We start from the raw sequence: 20,454 nt of genomic DNA, 5'->3' as shown, positions 1-20,454 counted from the left end.
AAAAACCACACAAGTGATAAACTTTTACATAATTTTTTATTATAATTAATTAATTGTAAGATTATAATAATAAAAAAAAATTGGGCAATTCTAGAGGTCCATTTTAAATTCTCTAGAATACAACAATACATAGCGCGGTATAATCTATTTCGCAGATGAGCTGACTTGACTCTCATCTGACCAGCAAAATCTAGAGGTCACTTAGAACCGAAAATGCCTTGCCCAATAACTTAGGCAGGAAGGAGAGCTTGAATATGTAATCTACCATAGCGCACAAACAAATTGGTTATTGCATACATAAACAATCATCATGAGAGCACAGATCTACAAAAGAATGTATGTCACATTCTATATGAACAGCTTGCACCAGAAAGGAATAATGGAGCAAGTAATGCTAAAAAACATTATCAGAGCTCTGAGAGAATTGCAGGGATGTAATGAGATAGCTCTGCTGTGAGAGACTGAAAGCCATTCACTAGTTGTGTGTGGAAATCCTGGTCTTCTTCTCCAATTAATCTGAAGTGTACCCGGATAGCACGCTTGCATACAGCCATAAATTCAAGGAGTGCAGCAATAAGTTGCTGTAGCTCCTGAGAACGCAACCTTGTGGCAGGTTCACCTGACAAGAAGGCTGTGCACACACTCAGAACGCCACTATTCACCTGCATATGTTCGGTGGCTTTTAAGTATGGATATCCTAGATAATTACTTTTAAGTGAAAACAAAAATGTACGAGAAACAGAAAGACAAATAGAAAATTCGGTAAGCTCACTTGAACTGCAACACTGCCTTGAAGAATCCTCTGCAGGCTCTGGAGACGCGGCAGTTGATCACCTTCAGAACTACGAGGCTCTTCAAGCTCATTTCTTAAGGCAGCTGTTCGAGTTTCAATCATTCCAATTGCATTCTCAACCGGGGAAAATTCAAGTGATTCAGATTTTATCACGAAGAGCCTATTGACTAGTGCAGGAAATGAGCCCTCAGTCTGAAGAACAGTCCTCCTCTTCCATTGGTCTTCCAGTCCACCTTGGGTCTTGCCATTTTTTGTGAATGGAGTATCAAACAAGAAGCGGTCGAAGACACGTGCACGGACAGTTCCAGCGGAAAGAGAAAAGATTCTCTCCCTTCTGCTTCCCAAATCTTCATCTTCCATGACTGGATCAACAGCTGTTATTTGCAGGTAACAGACTCCAGGCTGCAACTCCTCTGCCTTCACTTGTCTGGAATCAGGAATAATGTGCAAAGTATGATTACCATCCATCCTAGATTCATATATATGACTAAGTTTTTCCATTATGTCACCCAAGCGTACATCACGGGGTTCTCGGTAAACATATTCCTTTCGGTCCAGCTTACCAAATCTCTCACCATAAAATCCAACTCTATAGTAAGTAGCATCAGTGAAAGGAATAGGGTTTGACTCCTGCTCAAGGATTGATTCGTAGATATTTGTGAGCAATGTATGACATTTAGCTAGTTGTCCATATGCCCTTCTGCTCTTATAAACTGGAATAACAAGTTCCAAAATGCTAGCACAGAAATGATAGAGCTCGGCTTGAGAGAAAAGCTTATTTGCAAGTTGTAGGTACTTAACAGCAGAGTCAACAGTGAGCTTTGAAGCACCATATCCCTCAACCTCAGCTGCTGATGCCTCAGATGTGATTTCACTGCTGACCATAGGACAAATTTTTCGTAAAGCTGTCACATGATCCTTGCTCCAAACACCATCCTTTCTAGCAACAAGGGCCTACAACAAAGAAACTCATAGATGATGGCAAAATATGAGCGAATTTGCAATTAGGTGGAAGTCTTATTTCTTCACTATTTTTATTTCTAATTTCTTGGCAGCCTTTTTTTTTTTTTCCTTGTTATCTGTTAAATTTTTGGAGCATGGGTTTTATGTACTTTAGTAGATAATCCTACCATTTTTTAAAATTGATCAAAAAATATAGTCAGGTCCTGCTTTTGGCTCATAAAATTCCACTTCTATAACATGTTAATTCACGATTTCCTGACATTTAATGTCCTATGCGAGAAAATGGGCAACATTAGGTAATCATGTTGTTTAGGAATCTTAATTTTAAGGTTGCATGCAAACAAGTGTCTAGGACTTTCTTACCTGCATTACAACTCCAGCAACTGCCACAGCACACTGTGCAGCTTCAGCCCAAGACTGCATTTCTTGATGTGCATCACACAAATGCAGCAACCACATTATGTGAAGATCTGGGACAGGGGCAAATGCAATTGCAAGCTTGTAAAAGCTTTCTGCCGCTGCGTATCTATCCATAGACATTACAGTGGCCTGTCAACAGAATAGCAGTCAATGTTTAGATGTTAGTAGAACAACATTTATTCATCCAGATCACAAGCAGAAAAAGAAACAGAACCGGTTAGCAGTTCCTACTATCAAACTCAAAAATTTAAGCCATGAACAAGCATAACCTTCATCGATCTTAAATTAAATTAGCTTAATCATTTAAAGGGAGTGTTTGCTTTAGGTCAGCCAAATCCCATATACGCATGAGTTCATGTTTAAACAACCCCATCCTCAACAACTGTAGTCTCATCATCAAAAACAGCAGAAAATATCCTGGCCCTTATCACCAAGAGATCAAAGTAGGTATCTGTTATCACCTTAAGATGGGGCATGGTCCTGTCATGATGCTTAACCACATATTTTTAAGAATTCCAGCTATTAGTTTCAAGGACATAGCAGGTCTTGGACAGTTGAACTGTACTTTTTAAGTGAAAAAATTCTACTAAAGCACAAAGATTGTATAAAGACCATACAGAAAACTGCAGGCACATAAAAGATGTGAACCACAATGACTCCCTCTGTACCTCACAAAAAATAATAATAAAGATAAAAAAAAATCTTCATAAAATTAGTACCACGATCCCCAGTAGAATCTAACAGATCCTTTAGACTTACCAACAGTGCATGCTCCAGACTAGCATCAAGGGCCAGAAGAAGACTGCCAGAGAGAGATTTTACTTCTGACCAGGACCATCGGTTCTCTTCAAAATTTTCTGGAGTCACCAATAGAGCATTCTCAGGAAGTCCACACTCCTTCAAAAGGCCAGAGCTCTTGACTTCATCTGCCATTTCCTCCAAAGATTTTCGAAGCCGCCGTGCTTCACCACTTTCTTCAAGTGTCCCATCAGACTTCATCTGAGTCACCTGCATGTCAGACATTAGCTCGGACAAGGTGATAGTCAGCATAACCCTCAACCTTGCAGTCTGCATGAAGTAGAATGAACTCTGCAAGGATGAAGAAACAATTGATGTCAGATTTAACAACAGAAGGAGCAGCCAACAGACATCAGTCTTACGAATGCCAAAGGGCCTACCCTAACAAGTATCTGAAGCCCAATAACAGCTCTTTTCCTAATATTATCATTTCGAAAGACTGCAAGCCGAAGAAGATGAAAGGCAACTTGTTTTAAGAAACGATCATTCTCCCTAGCCATTAGTTTTGCCCCATGAAGATCAAATACATGGTTGAAGACAGGTAAGAAAGCTTTCCAAAACGCTAGTGGCTGATTTCGGGAAAAGAAGCTCATAATTATAGATGATAAACAATCAAGTTTGGCATAATCAGTAGCAATGCTATGGGATGCTGCCATCAAAGAAAATTTCTCAGATATTTCCAAAACCTGAAGACTAACAGCAGCACTCAAGTTTTCTTCCCAAAGCTCCTGAAACAAGCATAAAACCATGAGCTGCCTAAACCAAATCCAGAACAAGACCAAATAGATAATGGAAATTTCTTTTCTTTTTTTTTGAGAAGAACATGACATTCTGGTGCAACTGTACCAGTTTTTGTCGCAAAATTGGATGCAAAGATTCTCTAAGTGCTTGGGCTGAAGCTCCAATCCTGGAAGATTGTGCCTGAGCCAGAGCTTCTCTCAAGGAATATGGCTGGCTTGGGGAGCTTAGCTGAGAATTCACCCTCTGCCACAAGTAGCCATTTTCAGGAGTTCCCTGAGGCTGCATTAGAGCAATCAAACAATGTATAAAATAATTTAGCACATGCAGTTCTCTGTATCTACAAAATTAAGAACTTCCATTAGCAAACATAATAACTTCTCAATTTATGAGCAACAGAAGAAAAGGACAATAATATAACTAACTCTAACTTCTTGTCTTGATGCCTCAGATAAATAATTGTTGATTGCAGGAGAAAGCTTATCAGAGTATTTTGGCGAAGTAGGGCCATCACCCACGGGATTGCGAGAACTGCTGCCTATAAGCATACCATCAGCAGGCTTTCTATGCTGTAAGTACATCATGCAAAATTAGCATAATTGGAAGGGTAAGAAGTAACAAAGCCTCTGCTGCAAACCAATTTCCATATTACATGAGAAAAATATCATAAACCAGCATTATAAAAGTTCATACTGTTCAGAAGTATTGACCAGGATAGAAGAGAAAGTCTAGGACAAGGCTAGGGAAACAAATTTTGAAACAGACTTGATATGCTACAGTACAAAGTTCCCTCTATAACATTCTTCCTCAATATCCGAATAAGATATATTTTTTTCTTACAAATTCTCACATTTACGGAATCAACAATTTTGTTTCACAGATATTTCTTCCTATAACAGCTACAGCTAATACATGTTATATGGATTAAAAGCTGACATATTACCTTCTCCTGCATCAACACCCCCCCCCCCAAAAAAAAAATTTTTTCTACCATTTTTTTGTCCTCACTTAAACCAGAGGCCCTCTGCACCTAAGGGGAAATTTTTTTTCCTTCAAGGTGTACAATAGAAATAGATTTGAAATCTAACAGAATTACAAGGACGTATATATACATCTGCAAGTGCCCATTTCAGTATATAACCTTCAAAATCTAACTGTGTAAATTATTGCCAATTTGTTTCAGTTTATTTGTGTTTTAAAAAAAAGTTTCAAATTAACAACCAGCATATTATTTAGCATTTAAAGTAGTGGGAAAAAATAGCATACAGTTATGTACTTTGTTACCCACATGGTTTTTTAGGTTAAAAATATATAAACACAATTTGAAATATCCAATTATTCTTAAAGTTATTTAATTTAAACTTTTTTTAAGGAAACAATTGCCAACGATTTGTGTTGGATAAGCTTTATATACACATGCGCACCCGCGCACACACACACACACACGAACACAAGCATACAAATATTTATTTATCCATTACACACACAAAGACTAGAGGATGGTTGGTGGCAATCAAGAATGATCACATGGAGAATGATGCCCCCAATCTAAACTGCCCAATTTGTTAAGCCACTCAAATGTTGCCTCCATATTTTATGACCAATCATAACCAAGTTCAAAGGCTAAGACACCAATAACACAGCTGAGATTTTATATATATATATATATATATATATATGTATATGGGTAATCATTGATTGTGGTAAGAAAGTATAGGTGATAAGCTAAACACAAACAAATAAAACTTTAATACCAACATGGAGCTACCTAAACAAATAAAATAACTGAACCAACAAACAATTTTGCACAACAAAAATGGAAATTGAATGTTTAGCTATATGGCAACCTCAAAAAGAACCAGGCATTCCTCCATGAGTTTGAAAAATAATCTAGTTCGAGCAATGCTTTGCTGCCAAGCCTTGACAACTGATGCATCATCCAGATTCCGCACGATTTGCAAGATAACAATCAAAACTTCACGCTTTTCAGTGGCATTTAAGTTGTAAAATACAGGCATTTCATCTAGAATCTGCAGAGAGGATAAATTCACTAGCAAGAAATTTATGCAACATTAAATTATAAGCCTAACTGCTGGAATAAATGCAGTCTTATCATGCAGGTCATCTTTAACACAATGCCATCCCAAATTTTAGACTCCAAAATCACATCCTGTGTCCTATTTCTAATTGATAAGATTTGGCCAAAGGTTTATGCCAAACTCCTATTTTGTACTGTGCTTAGGCTAAAATTCTAAAACATAATTGCACTCCATTCTGAACAACTTTTTCTTTTTAGTTAGATCTGAAATTTCAAAGAATAGTATAGTACTGCATTCGTACTAAATTACATGGGAAAAAAAGATGCTAAAAATTCCAGAGGCAAAACATAGTACCATATATGTGGGTTTTTCTAAGATCATACAAATGTGAAGCCAAACAGCCATGTAATTTTGATACTTATCATTAATTTGTCTCAATTTCAAGCTCATCTGGGTGAATACAATTGTAATACCATCAAGGCAATATCACAAGGATGCTAAATCAGCAATGTCATACCAGTACCACTGCCTAATCCTTATAATCTATGCCATCATAGAGAGTCAAGTTCATGGTACAAAAGCTATATTTTTAATTTAGGAATTTATAGCTTAAACTGTTTTAAGCGGTTTTATCCCACACAGAGAGTTTGTTCTGGCCTTACATTCAGGCTGGAACTTCCCTATGTATTGCCAGTGGGGTTTTTAATGAATGCTTAACAAACTCAATAGATAAATCATCATCATGCATCAGACTTTAAGATTTCTAAACTACAATTTACCTGGCCAATGAGTGGAAAATATAGTTGAGCAATATACAGCTTGTCTTCAGGTTTTTGATACCGAGCATCAAACTCATGCTTACATAAAAGAACTACCAAAATTCTAGCTGCCTAATCATAGGAAAAAGCATATGTTAATTACAAAGCAATAAAATATGCTACATATCTTAAGCATGGAATGCATCCGAATATAACGGAAAAATATAAACTTCAACATCAAGAGAGACACACAAAATATATGAGCATGATTTTTTCAAAAACAGTTAACCATATTTTATCCAAACTCACCTTAGCACGCTGAGATAAATCATCATGATCCCAAGTAAGGAAAAGCTCTTGAATCAAGACAGATGAAAGATAGTTCCTACGGCACAATATTCACTTAGTCAAGTGAGTGATACTAGCATTTCGACCACTAGGTCTTGCGAGGCCAACACAAGGCCAAACAATTAAATCTAATTTTCAAGAAATCTTAGAGAAAGTAAAAAAAACTAGTGTTAGTGAATCTTTTTATGCTAAGATAAAGTAATAAAATTACTCCAAACCAAGTAATATCACTAATTGACCTCTGTACAATATCAGTTAAACGTCTTGATTTTGACCCTCTATCTACTACAATTTACGCACAGGTGACATGGATGACAATCATATGAAAGCAAGCCAAGGTTAAACACCAAGAGAATTTAAAATTATGGTCTTTATTTGGTACCTTTAGGACCTTATTTACGCTGAAATGATACCATTAAGTCATTTTTTATGTTTCTTTAGTATAAAAGGTTTGGCTTTAGTTTATTTTCATCAGTTTTAGGGTCAGGTAATAACAAAATTACCGGATTTCTATGACACAGCAGACTTAAGTCACTGAGGTTTTTAGCTTGATCTATTTTTTATATTTTAGGAGTTGTTTTAAGTAAATCTTGTAAGTTTCTTATTTTGAATCTCAAGTACATGAAAGATAGGATTGCTAGAACTGTACAAGCATTTATGAGACTTCTTTCATTAAGTAGAGAATTAGTCATGTGAATTTCATGTAACTTCTCAGGATTTAATGCACCCCACTCCCCTCTGTCAAAGCTGTCCTATATCAGAGGTTTGGGAGGTTTATAAAATATCGGTAAACACTGAACTCTACTAACTTGGAACACACCATATTATTCCTTCTTCATGCACATATGTATCATCACTCAAAAGTTGAAGCCCTTTATGCCAGCTTTTACGATAGGAAGGAAATTTTGCTACAATTGACGATAGTGCCAGAGCAACAAGAAAACATTGTTACAATAAAATACATCCCAGTTTCATAAGTTCTCCACCTAAAAAGAGGGATGTTCTCCATTAAGGCATGACATGAAGCAGAACTTATCTATTTACATACGAACATAGTGAAGCATAAAAATAAAGGAAGAATAAAATACCTATCCGAGGGGTCTCTCCCTGGCATTTCCACAAAAAGATCATGATCACATATTATCTGCAAAAATATTAGCTTACAATCGTGCAGCGCTGATTGACATACCCCAGAAAACTTATCCAAGTACAAGGACACCTGCAACAAATAAAACACATTTAGAAAGTGACCAACCCCAAAACTACAGAAGTAACAACATAATTCAATATTTTCAGGGCCATACGCCACCAAAACATTGGAGGTAATCATTTTGCCTTTCCTCTCTCCCCATATATAAGACAACACCTCATGCCCAAAAAGTCAAATATTAGATGGAGAAAAAAGCATGACATGCCTCCAACCAGTGGTGCAACTCATTAAAAGACAGTCTACAGCTGTATGTGGACTTGAATGACTGCTTGAGAATCACCTTATTAAATTGTAAAAGTTACGGAAAACCAGAGATCCTCAACTCAGAGATGCAAAACACGACATGGGTTTTTTCAATTGGAGAGTAAATGAGAAAAGATATATAATCACCGTCACAATAAATATCGCTGACCAATGGAGTTTTTGAGATGCTGACTTATTGTACAAAGAATTGTAGAATCTAAACAGGGAATTGAAACGGTTAAATTTCAAATCAAAGAGTTCTCTTAAAATGCAATGGTTTAGGGGGCATACTAGCCTATGACACTAAAAGTACAAAGAGCATCATATCCGAGTTAGTACAGTCCAAAACCAAGCACAAATACAGACTATTGATTCCAATAAAAACATACCAATTCAAAATTTTGGCGAGGCTCAATTATAGACAAAAGATCATAACAAAAGAATGCCAAACTGCTGTTCAACCGTTTTGCCAAGCTTAGCCCTTTCTTACAACGCTCATGAACTTCAGTTAGAAGGCAATCATACAGCTGGATTATACATCTGAACACACCATCTTTCAACTGCATCGGGGGAACATCTTCATCTATATTAAAACAAAGAAAAAACTGATTTACCAAATTGATGATAGAATAAAAGCTGTTTTGAATTTCCCCCAACTGAAAGTCATCGTAGAATTAACAGAATCCTGTCTGTGTCTGAGAGCATGTGTGTATGCATGGATGTTTTTGTATATAAGGTGGGATCAACTTATGCCGATGTAATTTAATCTAATCTTAAATTTGATGTTCTATTCATGTAATCATGCTTACCAAAATTTCAAGTAAATTACAAATACATGGTTATTGACATCATAAGAGTTTCAAGCATTAGATACACATGTTCCAGAAGACAGAGTATTCAATTGATAGGATATATATATCATATTGACTTAAAATTTACATGCATGACGGGCATGAATATAATTTTAAATCCAACGCTTGACTTGTTAAACCATCAAGTATATTGAAAATTACAGAAAGACGTAACAGTTGGCAATTGCTAAATTGTATAGAGAGAGATTCATATACACATATGCACACATGCACCTACATATATATGTATATTTATGTGGTGCGCGCATTTAGATTCTTCTTCATGTAAACCTACCTAGTGGAAGGCTATGATGGAAAAGACGTGTTTGCTCCAATGCCATCGACTTAACAATTAGCTCAAGAAAAAACCAAGCCATCGCCAACACATCATCATATACCGGTCCAACACGATAACCCTTAGCCTGCAGAACAGAATCATATAATAAATTATTGAAGGAAAATTATTAAAAAATTACAATTCCTATGCCAATGCCATCTGAGAATTAAAAATAGCAATGATAACTAAATTAGGGTCCAAGTTAGGTTAGGATTACAAGTAATTGGAAGTCTGGAAAACCAAGCACTCGGGTGCTAATTGATAAACTATAAAAAGATTATAATTCATTGAAATTTTAAGTTTCAAGAACTTATAGCTTTTTTCAATGAATTTTCCAAGGAAAAACATTGAAAATGTTTAAGTCTTTTATATCATTTTTTTAAAATTCTTCCAGGATATGAAATGCCTACAATATCACATATCTCTTTGACAAAAGTATTCAAACAAATTCTCATCAGGTACTTTATTTTCAGCATTCCAATTAGTAATTATTCAGCACTTAAAATTTTAATATTAAAAGTTGAGCACCTTAATTTCAATTTATTAAACACCACCAAAGATTTCATAAAGAGGCTTGTCATCATCTATTTGGAGGTCTTTTTCTTTTTTTTGTGTATCTTGTGTGTGGGGGAGGCATTGTTTATAAGTCTATTATTACTACTTTTCCAAGGTTCAATATAATTCTAAAAGGAGGTCATAAGTTTTCTCGCTAGTTCAACAATGCTGCATGGACTTGGGAATGGGTGTTCAACATGGAGATATTGAATTTTTAACATTTCCCCGATGATATCTTGAGACTCCAATAGTCAATTATAAGAAATTTGAAAGTATAGAACCTGGGTAAATCAGAGTACAGTGACTAGGTTGAATGATATAGTAATTTAGAAATGATACAATGACGCTTTCTGATTAACAATCTAGGTAATAATATATAGAACACATACCACATTTGACTTTTTTCAAGAAAAAGGATATCAAAGAAGGTTTTCACGGGTGAGTAGATGTTACCTTACTACGAGCCAAGCTACCCCACACTGTAGACAAACCCGGATAAACTGGGGGTTGACGACCACCAAAGTCATCAAACGCATAATCTACATAGTTAACTAGAGAGCGATTTCGTTCAGCATCATCAACTGACTCTTGCTGCACCCTGCAAATAAATAAATAAAAGATTACACATGCTAAAAAAATGATGTCCAAATTACAATTAAAAACCAGAACAAAGAATGTTCTTTGACTTAAAAAAGAGTACAGAGCACATGCTAACAGTTCAAACAACAAGGATAGATGAGTTTGTTTCAAACCCATAGGATACAGCTAGCATGGCAGTAATTAGAAGTTTATTGAGATAGTGCACATGTGCCTTCCGGAATATATTAGAGAATGGGCACATAAATAACAAGACAACAGTAATTTTGGTTTAAACATTGATAAGTGTAATACATATATTACCTGGTTAGGATATTAACCATGGCTCTGAATGCAGCAACCTGAAGCAATGAATTAAGATTGCAGCATATACAGTAAGCAAACCAGTATAACATACAGAAGCTCAATAATCATATGCTAGAGAAAAGGCTTAGAGGGAGAAGGGGCACAAATTTTTTAAGTGTGGACTGATGAAAGTTTGGAAAAATTTAGTTGAAACCTGAAGGGTTTCTCCACCATTCCCTATAAGATGGAGAAGCATATTCAGAATTGGGTGAAGAAACTGTAGCAAAGCAGTGGAATCAACATTCTTTAAGCTGTTAATTGCCTGCAAAACATTAAGAGTTTTATGTCATACATGCAAAAATGTGCAATGCAATTTTGAGAATATTCAGGATATTTGTCTTTGTTAACATAAGTCATTAGAATGAGAACAGCCTCTCCCTGATTTAGAGGCCTGAACCACCTTTCACGTCACTAACTCTCTCTCTCTCTCTCTCTCTCTCTCTCTTTGGGTGGGGGTGGGGGAGGGGAATATCATGGAACAGAGGTATGTGCAGTTATCCTTATAGCTTGTTCATCTTTAATTTCCAGCCCACTACAACTTCAATGGGATTGTTCCACTTTATGATTGCAACTGTTACCATTACAGCCAATACAAAATTTCCAAATTGCAAATTTCAAATGCCTTTTGCAAGTGAACAAAAGAGTGATAAAAACAAAAGAATTGCATTTGTATACATGTAGTGTTAGTAAAATCTAGAATTGCGCTCTCTATTTGTTGTTGTACTAACTTGAAAACTAACATAGACTACTAAATATGGCAGCATGTGCAGGACACTTAGTAACACTTTTCATCAAGACATTTTTCTTTTTAGTTACTAAAAGAGTTTTGTTTTTTATTGACCTGGAAGGGAGGATTCACACCTAGCTCTCTAAGCAATGCAAACATGAACCTATAATTGAACCAAATACACAAAAGCACTTGCTTTTAGAAACTAAACATATATCATTCTTAAATCTAATTGGTTGCCACTAGAGATAATTACATGCAATTTAAACTTTAGAAAACAATATTAATAAATCTTTCATTAACATTACAATTTAGTGATTTACATGACACTAGGAAATTAGAATTTCTAAAAGTTATATTCCAATTAAACTACATAAATTTTAATTATGCAAAATGTTAATAAAAAACAATTATTTATTAATAAATATACAACATATATTGACAAAAAAAATTTCGTAAGTAGATTCCAAATTCATTATATTTAATTTTTAACATTTAAAATTAGTTTAATGTCATTTTTGCATCATAGTTATTTTATCGTATTCCTTAAACCTCCCTTTACCCTTAAGCACTATCTTACCTAATTTTCCCTAAGTTTATACTTATAATTTACTTATTTTTATCTTTTTAATTAATTTATTTCTTTCTGCACATCTTATTTTTCTTTTTTTTTATTTCACTAATTATTGTACACTGTCCCAATTCCTACCACATTTTTTTCATTTCTCTTTTCTTTTTTTATTCCTGACATCTCCCAACAAAAACATCATTTTATTCGTTACTTTTCAGTATTTTTGTCCTTCTCCTTCCAACACAACCTTTTGCCCTCTCTAACATATTTCAAAGCTCCCCCCTCGTATCTATCTCAGTTTTACCCTCAACAACCAAAGTTCTTTCCTTCTTATTTGTTTTTTTACCTAGTCACATTTACCTTTAATTATGGCTTTATCTCTCAAAACCAATTTTTTACTCTTTGGTTCCAGAAGCTTCGCTATCTACTCCTCCCAAGTTTCAGCCCTCACGCCAACTCCAACACCTATATTTAGAGTAGACAAAGCTTAAACTAGCTCAAACTTGAATCAAAACCAACCCAATTTTACCACAAAAAGTCAACAACCCAAACCAATATTAAGCCAAAACTAAATCAACCCACACCCAAAATAACCAAACCTCAAACGATTGGAGAAACTAACCTGAAAGATCCTGAAGTTAAATTAAGTATAATTTTATTTTTCTCTTTTAAGTATTAATTCAATAAAAAAATAACAAATATAATGCAAAAAATTGGTCAATTAGTAACTTTCAAAGATAATAAAAATAATAAAATATCTTTTCTTTGTTCTTATATTTTATATAACTTTTTAATAATTTAGCTTATTACAAATTCCTTGTAATTAAAAGAAAACGTAAACACAAATTCTTTTAAAATCAATTTCTGCAATTATATATTCATAACATATCTCAATTTCATTTTTCATTCTTTAATTTCATTCTTACCATTCAGTAAACGATTAGAATAGATGAATGGTAACTTTAAAAGCAAGGCATGTCACAAGTTGGCAAAATGTGACCTAGAATAACTTAACAATGGTTGAAAAAATTTGACTCAACCAGATAACTCACCCTAACCCAACCAATTTGACATTAAAGTCAACAACTAGAACAAAAATGACCTGAATTGAGCTAAACCACACACTCACCACCTTTACTCAGAGCCAATATTCCAATATCTTTTTTTCTTTTTTTTTAATTTATTCTGTTTTGCCTTTTCATATCAATTTCTTCTTATCTGTTGGGTAATTATGGATTTTTGTGTATATGAAATCAAAGGTTTAATTTGTTCTTCTATATATTTTCATTTCAACTTATGATGCTCATCTTACAACAATGTACTATTAAAATTATTGAAAACTAAATTAGGAACTAATTAGGTTAGAAACATAATGGATCCAAAAAAACGTAGCAGAAGATGGAGATCAACCAATAAGCACAAAACAGAAGTACCTCCAAAAGCTCAGAACCCCAAGGTGGGCTTGTTCGAAGAGTGTGTCTATCATACTCAAGAAAGAAATCCCTGATGCGCTCATTAATTGGGTACAGAGATGAACAAAGTCTTAAGCGCAATTTGAAAATATTTTTTCCATCTTCCAAATAATCCAACCTCTCCTATAGAACCAGGAAAAGTAAATATGAATTCATAATGTCAAGTTTCACAGCCAAGCATCCAAGTTACCTCATCAGAAAACACACTCATACAGTAATTGAAGAAACTTCACATGTAAGCACAAAAGCTTTGCAGCCAACTATATCATTCACCAATACCAATAACACCAGACTAAAATAAAGTAACAAGTTTGTTATCCATACAAGCAGGAAATTCCCAAGTTATACTAAACAAATATACAAGAATGAAATAAAAGCAAACTTATTTAAGCAACTGAATAATCCAGTGTCACACATACAATCAAGAATCTGCAGCCATTTGATTTACAACAAAAATATAAAAAAAAGAAATCCAAAACAAAAATACAACAAATAGATTGACTATAAAAGAATGAGAAAATTTCATCCAACAGCATGGCATAAAAGGATAAGAGTGGTTATAGTATTGAATATTTAATGTTGTAAAACTTACCTTGCCAGAATCCAGGAGATAATGTGGAACCAGTTCTCTCATTATTGGTAAAGAAATTTCAGATCGCAATCTGAATTTAAAAAAAAAAAAAATTAAATTGATTTAATGAGCCTGTTGAGCAATGATGAGACTGATGTGAACAAAACATTCATTACAAAAACTTTGATAACAATAGAAAACAGACAAGAAAATTCCAAATAAAAAAGCTGAAAATAAACCTTTGCCCAGTAGAAAAAATAAAAATTAGTCACCTGGTCATTTGTTTTCACCCCATAGATGAAGCACCCACGACTTATCCAAAATAAATATAATGATTAACCTATCACCTAACAAATAATAATAACAACCATCTAATGCTAAACTAAAAACTAGCATACTAAACCAGTGGTCCCACTTCATAGCTAATTACCATGCTTTAACTAGATGAAGCAGTGACTTGTTATTTCAAACTTGAAGAGAAAAAAAAGGGAAGAAGTTCAATTTGAGCATATACATACTGAGCATGTGTGGATAATGGAAGTGATGCATAGCCAATAACTACCTGCCAAATGAACAAATTGAATGAATTCCTAGAAAATTAATATGGTAAATAGAGAGGAAAAGGAAAAAGGAAAGGAACTGAAAGCCCAATAATAGCTCCAGAATATAGAATTTAAAAAAAAAACAAATGAATAAAAACTAAAAGACACATGAAATCCATGTTATAATTATTTCCCAAACATAAATTCGTGCAAAACTCACTGGTTTTGGAGCTTCAAGTTTAGTTTGAAGATCAACATGGAAGAAAGTAAATAACAGGTGATGCAATGGTGTCCAGACAGCAGGCAGTGAAACTTTAATCTCGTCATGATAGCAGGCCACCCTAGCACCTACAGCAACTTCGGTGTGAGCACATTTCTGAAGTGATGAACCACGCTCCCTCGGATGCATTGCCTGGTTGTATTAATTGGACCAAAGAAACAAGTAAGATGAAATCTAGAAAATTGAATGCTAAGTATCACTCAACACATTTACCTCTAAGGGCTGCCTACGAGCATCTGCATCATCCTTTCTTAGCTCAACTCGTATGAACAGATTCCTTTTCCGACTTAAATTCACAGTTAAGGGATACACATATAGACAATGAAAAAGCTGCAAGAATGGCTCATTTCTCATTGTTGTACGGAAGTCAAAAGCTTGGAACTGTCAGATGAATTAACATAGTAATTTAGATTAATGAGTTCCACACAAATAACAATTAGCAAGATTACTCAGTTTCAAAAAATATAAAATAAAATGGGTCATAACATGCCAGTCCTAATGATAAGATTCTCAAATGCACAGATAAGTAGCAACCATATCACAATCATCACATTACAAGGAGCATGTAGTTAGCAAAAAGGCTACTTGGTTCAGGTTCAGTTTAATTTTTAACCCAAACCCAGAAAATAGGCAATGTAAAAAAATTAAAGACTTGAACTAAATTGTATACACTTGACAAGGATCACTTAAACATCTTTCTTACTTTAGTGCCACAGCCACATGGCAACATGATAATTAATGGACCCAAAAAGTGCTCCAACTATAATTAGAAAACTTGCAAAATGTGTAACAATGCCACATGTATCAACTAATAAAAAAACAAATGAATTAGCGGACAAGTGGAAATAGGATCACTGCAACCCAAAAATCAGCATCTGGAAAAGGTCCAAAAGTGACTGTAAGAATGACCAAGAGCATGCTAAAATGAATCCAAAATAAACTAACAGCAGACAATGCACTTAATAGTATTATGAAATAAGAAATAAGCCAAACAAAAACTAGATATGAAAAACAAATCTGTCAAAGCAAAAAGTTGACCTCAAATATTAATGACAAAGGATTCCATTTTTACTATCAATACAGCTTTTAAAACTTGAAGTTATACTCTGATTTCTTCATTTAAAATAATTTTCCTAGCCAGAAAATTTTAAATAAGCATTCAGCGAATTGAGCCACGAACCATGCTTAGAGATTGGAAGACGAATGGACAATTAAGATATAAAATGGAAAAAGAAAAGATGACAAATAGAGCAATCATACTCAATGGTAAGAAGGATGATCCACCAATATCTTCCTATCAGCTGTGCAAAGATGTAATTGCTACTTGGCATGCCATAGGTAAACCCAAAGACAAAAATGAGAGTAAGGGTATTCTGCTTACATCATCTGCACAGAAATCCAGATTTCCCTGAGTGTTAGATCCATTTCCAGAAACACCTTTCCCATCAATCGCTATCCACTTGGAGTTGCTGCTCTGGGGTCCATCCAGACCATTGCCAGGACTCTTTGGAAACATTGTATCAGCATTTGGATCCCCTGGATCCAAGGAATCATTTGTCACACTGCCAACTTCTGATACATTTTCCACCTCAGCAAGAAGAGTCTGGTGCTTCTCAATTTCCAATTTCAAAACACCTTTTACAGGTTTGTGGACCTTTCGTTTAGGATCCTATTATATCAGAATAAAAGGCACAAAGGCAACAGAATATTAGAAGAAAACATAATGTAAAATGCTGATACAGGATAAAGGAAAGAGAAGACCAAATGGCAAATACAGAATAACATAATATCATCATGCAAACAAGTCTTTCCATTAAAAAAATCTAGCCAAGCTGTTCACTAACAAACCACAAAAAAGAAAACCATAAAGCAACTACACAATACCTGAAGAGACTCTTCGGTATAGCTTTCCTTCACTTTATTTAGATTAGATATTTCAACAATAACAGAACTACCACTTGAGTAACCCAGCTTCCCATCTGATGTGACCTTCGCAATGGGCTCAAAGACACCTTCATGAGAACTTGAACCAGACATGCTGGGTGCAAGAGGGCTACTAGGAGAAGCAGATCCACCAGAAGCTGCAGCAATGCTGTTATCAAATAATGGAACAATGGCCCAGGCGAAAGACTCTCTGTAAGGCATTACACGAGACCACACCTGCAGCTTCTGTCTCTCTCTCTCAGTCAAGTGCACCTGTTTAGACAGAGGATAGAGAAAACAAATGCCATAAGAGTTTAATTTAGGGAACCCTAAGTCCTCTTTTTAGTATAAATAATGCACCTTTCTCCCTTAATTTAAATCCTAGGATGGCACATATTTTTAGTATAAATAATGCACCGACCTGACAGCCTTCCAATGTCAATGTTTTTGTGCAACAAGAAGTATCAACAACTGACTTTTACAGTAACATAGCATGCAGCCAAACAAAGACCAATCTACTTACACCATTTCAGCATAAAAGCCAGATTTATTTCCTCAGATGAAGCGGATTTTAGAAGCATGTACTAATACCGAATAGATTCTCTTTAGAGTAAGCAAGTATTTGGCCCAGCCTTTTAAAAGATCTTCTACAATAAAAAAACCTGAAGTAAGGAGTTTGGAGCTATTAAAAAATCTTTCACAGGAAGCTCGTGAAAACTTTAACCACTACAACTGAACCATAATTTGAAGTAAACTTTAAAGAGCTAAAGCAAGTAGAAACTAAAATTTAAACCTTGATGAAATTTTGTTGTCCCCATTCAAAGCATTTTTTATAAAATTATTACCAAACAGATTTCCACATTCTATAATGCTTCTACCTCAAGTTTGAGAAATACTATTTCCACTTTCCTCCATAGCACTTCTGGAACAGCTCTAATCGTACAGCACTTCTCTTAAAACCTCCAACTGAGCCAAACAGACTATAATATTGCTTTGGATAACAGTCTATCACTCTAGCTCCAAATTAAAATCAAGCACCCAAAAACCTAGATAAATTCATATACTACATGTAAAGACATTGATTTTCTTCAGGTCAACAGAATTTACTCCAAAATGAGAAAGTGATGAGGAGGGATCACAACAATCCCACTAACAGATAAAAAAAAAAAAAAAGGAAATAAAACATTGAATTCTGGCACATTAAATGAGAGGTTAAAACAAGAAGACAGACAGAGTGACAGGTGTCCATGCAAATACCGGTTCTTTACGTGAATAAACCGAAGGGGTTACGCCGCCTTCTTCTGTTGCAGGCTTCTCTAACTGGATTAGCAAACAGATTGATGCTGATGGAGCATCTAAGTAGAATATTCCACAAGGTTCTAAAGGCACTTTAGCCTGTCATAAGAGCAACAGGAACCAAGATTCATCGGTCATCATTTATTGAAAATTATCTCATTCGATAAAATGAAAGGGCATAAATGGCATTATTTCTTACATCCTGCATTTCACTTGGTAGCACAGAAAAATAAAAATCTTCAGACAATTTTTCTCTCCTCTCCCTATTATATACGCAAATGGTTCCATAGAATGGCTCTGTGAGAAAAAAGAGGGTTATCTAAGACAAACCATGAAACAGTAAAATGAATGAACGTGAAGTAACAACACTGTAACAAGAAGCAAGAGCATCCTGTCAAATATAGGGACAGAATGGAAAGCTAACCAACAAGTCCAGCTTGAAAGGAAAGGGACAGAACTTTGACAGAGATCTTCAATCCACTGGGGTCAACCATCCCAAGAAGGAATGCGTCATTTAATGAGAAATTAACCTAAAAAAACCAATAACACCCAAAAAGAATTTATAGGAGCAATAAGATTCAAACCTGCCATAGTGTGTGGTAGGGGTTTCTGGAATCCTTTGGCCAAATATCATTGACCTCTCATTTCCCCAGTCAAAAGCTGGTTCATAAGCTGGGAGGGGAGATTGACCAAAATGCTACAAATATATCATCAGATTTGAAAGGAAATTACCACTAATGGGAAATAAAAGAGGAAATACCGCAGTCTGCAGAAGCAAAACAAGTAGGAGAAAAGAAAAATAGAGAGATAAATGTTTAACCAGAGCAACCTTTGTAAAATTAGAGTTGGTAAATTGCCTTCCTGAGGAACTTGGCATGTCATCATCAGTAGCATCTTCCGCCTTAATTTGTCTCGCGCTGGCAAGTCGCATTTCTGCATAAATATAGCAAATACCACGGCAAATAAGATGTATATCAGTAAATTAATTTTTTTCAACAAAAACATACACGGCAAATAGAATCTCACCCGTCTCAATATCAGTATCTGGCCCTTCAAATATCTGATTCTGGAAGGAAACAGGACTGATACTTTCGTAGTGACCATATTTGTTATCATCCTTAATCCAATCGCTTCTATAGCACTGAACGAGTTCAGTTAGATGTGGCCACTGCTCCAAATTGTCGTCAAGCTAAGTCCAACAAATCATACAACTCAGCTTTAGCACAAGAAAATCAATTTTTTTTTTTTTTTTGTTAATTTACACTATCTAATCCAAAATATATAATCAGGCAAACATGAGAGGGTTTATCATTAAAGCTACTACTTAATAAATATGTAACATAATTGTTGCAAAATAAATATAAATAACTGCAAGATGTAAGAAAAGAAGAGAGAATAAGTGACCAAAGGATCCAGCTTGAGATGAGCGAGCGAGTGTCGAGGTATTCTCCGAAAGCGATCTCCACCGCCCCCGTTGCCATTGCTAGCAACGTTGTTATCCATTACACCAGATTCTGCATTTTTACATGATAATTTAGTCTTCAAAAGTTGGAATCAGCCAAAATGCAATGTGTATTTGGCAGATCTGAAACAAAAACCCTGAACTCTGGCAAACGAGAGAGAAAAAGAAAAAAAGAATACCCAGAAGACAACGGATCGATTAGCTAAAGCAAAACAAGAGATCTGAGTGACAAATCTGAACGCACAGCGAGCCAAGTTGAGCCGTAGAGAGCAGAGGAGCACGGAGACACTACCGAAGACACGAGTCAATATCAGTCTAAAACCCGGAAATAGGAACTGTGGTTGATGTTATTCTCCGCTTCCGACCCTCGTCCCACTGCTAGAGTATATTTTCCTTTTACGGAAAATTACAGTTAGGTGATTAAAATGCAAAATAATAAATGAGCCGTATAATATAAATATTTCTTAGTGAATTAAAGGGTACAGATACATATACTTTAGTTTTCAGATTGCATGTGCTCTTGGAGTGTAAATAATTCATTTTTAGATAAGTTTAAAATTTATTTAAATAAATTTTAAAGATTAAAAGATTATTTTAATATTTCAAAATTTTTAT

General features: G+C 35.0%; 1 protein-coding gene across 4 annotated transcripts; it reads right to left on the bottom strand.

Moving 5' to 3' along the window:
- Positions 1–267: 267 nt before the first annotated feature.
- On the bottom strand, positions 268–20,156 carry SPK1 (guanyl-nucleotide exchange factor). Of its 4 annotated transcripts, none has more exons than XM_022921291.2 (31): positions 20,019–20,156; positions 19,782–19,891; positions 19,404–19,566; positions 19,207–19,310; positions 18,962–19,074; positions 18,802–18,857; positions 18,577–18,674; positions 18,339–18,476; positions 17,043–17,354; positions 16,540–16,827; positions 15,372–15,539; positions 15,099–15,290; positions 14,855–14,898; positions 14,358–14,427; positions 13,727–13,888; positions 11,150–11,257; positions 10,954–10,991; positions 10,507–10,651; positions 9,457–9,583; positions 8,700–8,893; positions 7,946–8,076; positions 6,819–6,894; positions 6,531–6,641; positions 5,560–5,742; positions 4,138–4,281; positions 3,821–3,994; positions 3,355–3,702; positions 2,936–3,265; positions 2,120–2,305; positions 773–1,747; positions 268–662 (listed from the first exon to the last, which is right to left on the bottom strand). In XM_022921291.2, exons 2-31 carry the CDS (start codon positions 19,878–19,880, stop codon positions 408–410), a joined length of 5,532 nt encoding a protein of 1,843 aa, XP_022777026.1. In that variant the 5' UTR covers positions 19,881–19,891; positions 20,019–20,156; the 3' UTR covers positions 268–407. The 4 variants fall into 4 exon arrangements, with proteins under 4 accessions (XP_022777026.1, XP_022777027.1, XP_022777029.1 ...); XM_022921292.2 differs by having other exon boundaries at positions 4,144–4,281; XM_022921294.2 differs by lacking the exons at positions 18,339–18,476; positions 18,577–18,674; positions 18,802–18,857; ... (3 more) ...; positions 19,782–19,891; positions 20,019–20,156 and adding an exon at positions 17,605–17,726.
- Between the last annotated feature and the right edge of the window lie 298 nt (positions 20,157–20,454).

Source organism: Durio zibethinus, chromosome 2, assembly GCF_047325235.1.
Source record: "Durio zibethinus cultivar Kanyao isolate XHJ-2024 chromosome 2, ASM4732523v1, whole genome shotgun sequence".
NCBI classification, from domain to species: domain Eukaryota; kingdom Viridiplantae; phylum Streptophyta; class Magnoliopsida; order Malvales; family Malvaceae; genus Durio; species Durio zibethinus.
This window is presented reverse-complemented; position numbering and strand designations above follow the sequence as displayed.

Excerpts from the sequence above, each read along its gene's own strand:
- SPK1 (XM_022921291.2), bottom strand. The coding sequence starts at position 19,880 with ATGGATAACAACGTTGCTAGCAATGGCAACGGGGGCGGTGGAGATCGC. Across the intron at positions 18,477-18,576 it reads TACCAAGTGAAATGCAGGAT|GCTAAAGTGCCTTTAGAACC; the intron begins GTAAGAAATAAT and ends CTCTTATGACAG. Across the intron at positions 4,282-5,559 it reads AATGCCTGGTTCTTTTTGAG|CATAGAAAGCCTGCTGATGG; the intron begins GTTGCCATATAG and ends ATGTACTTACAG.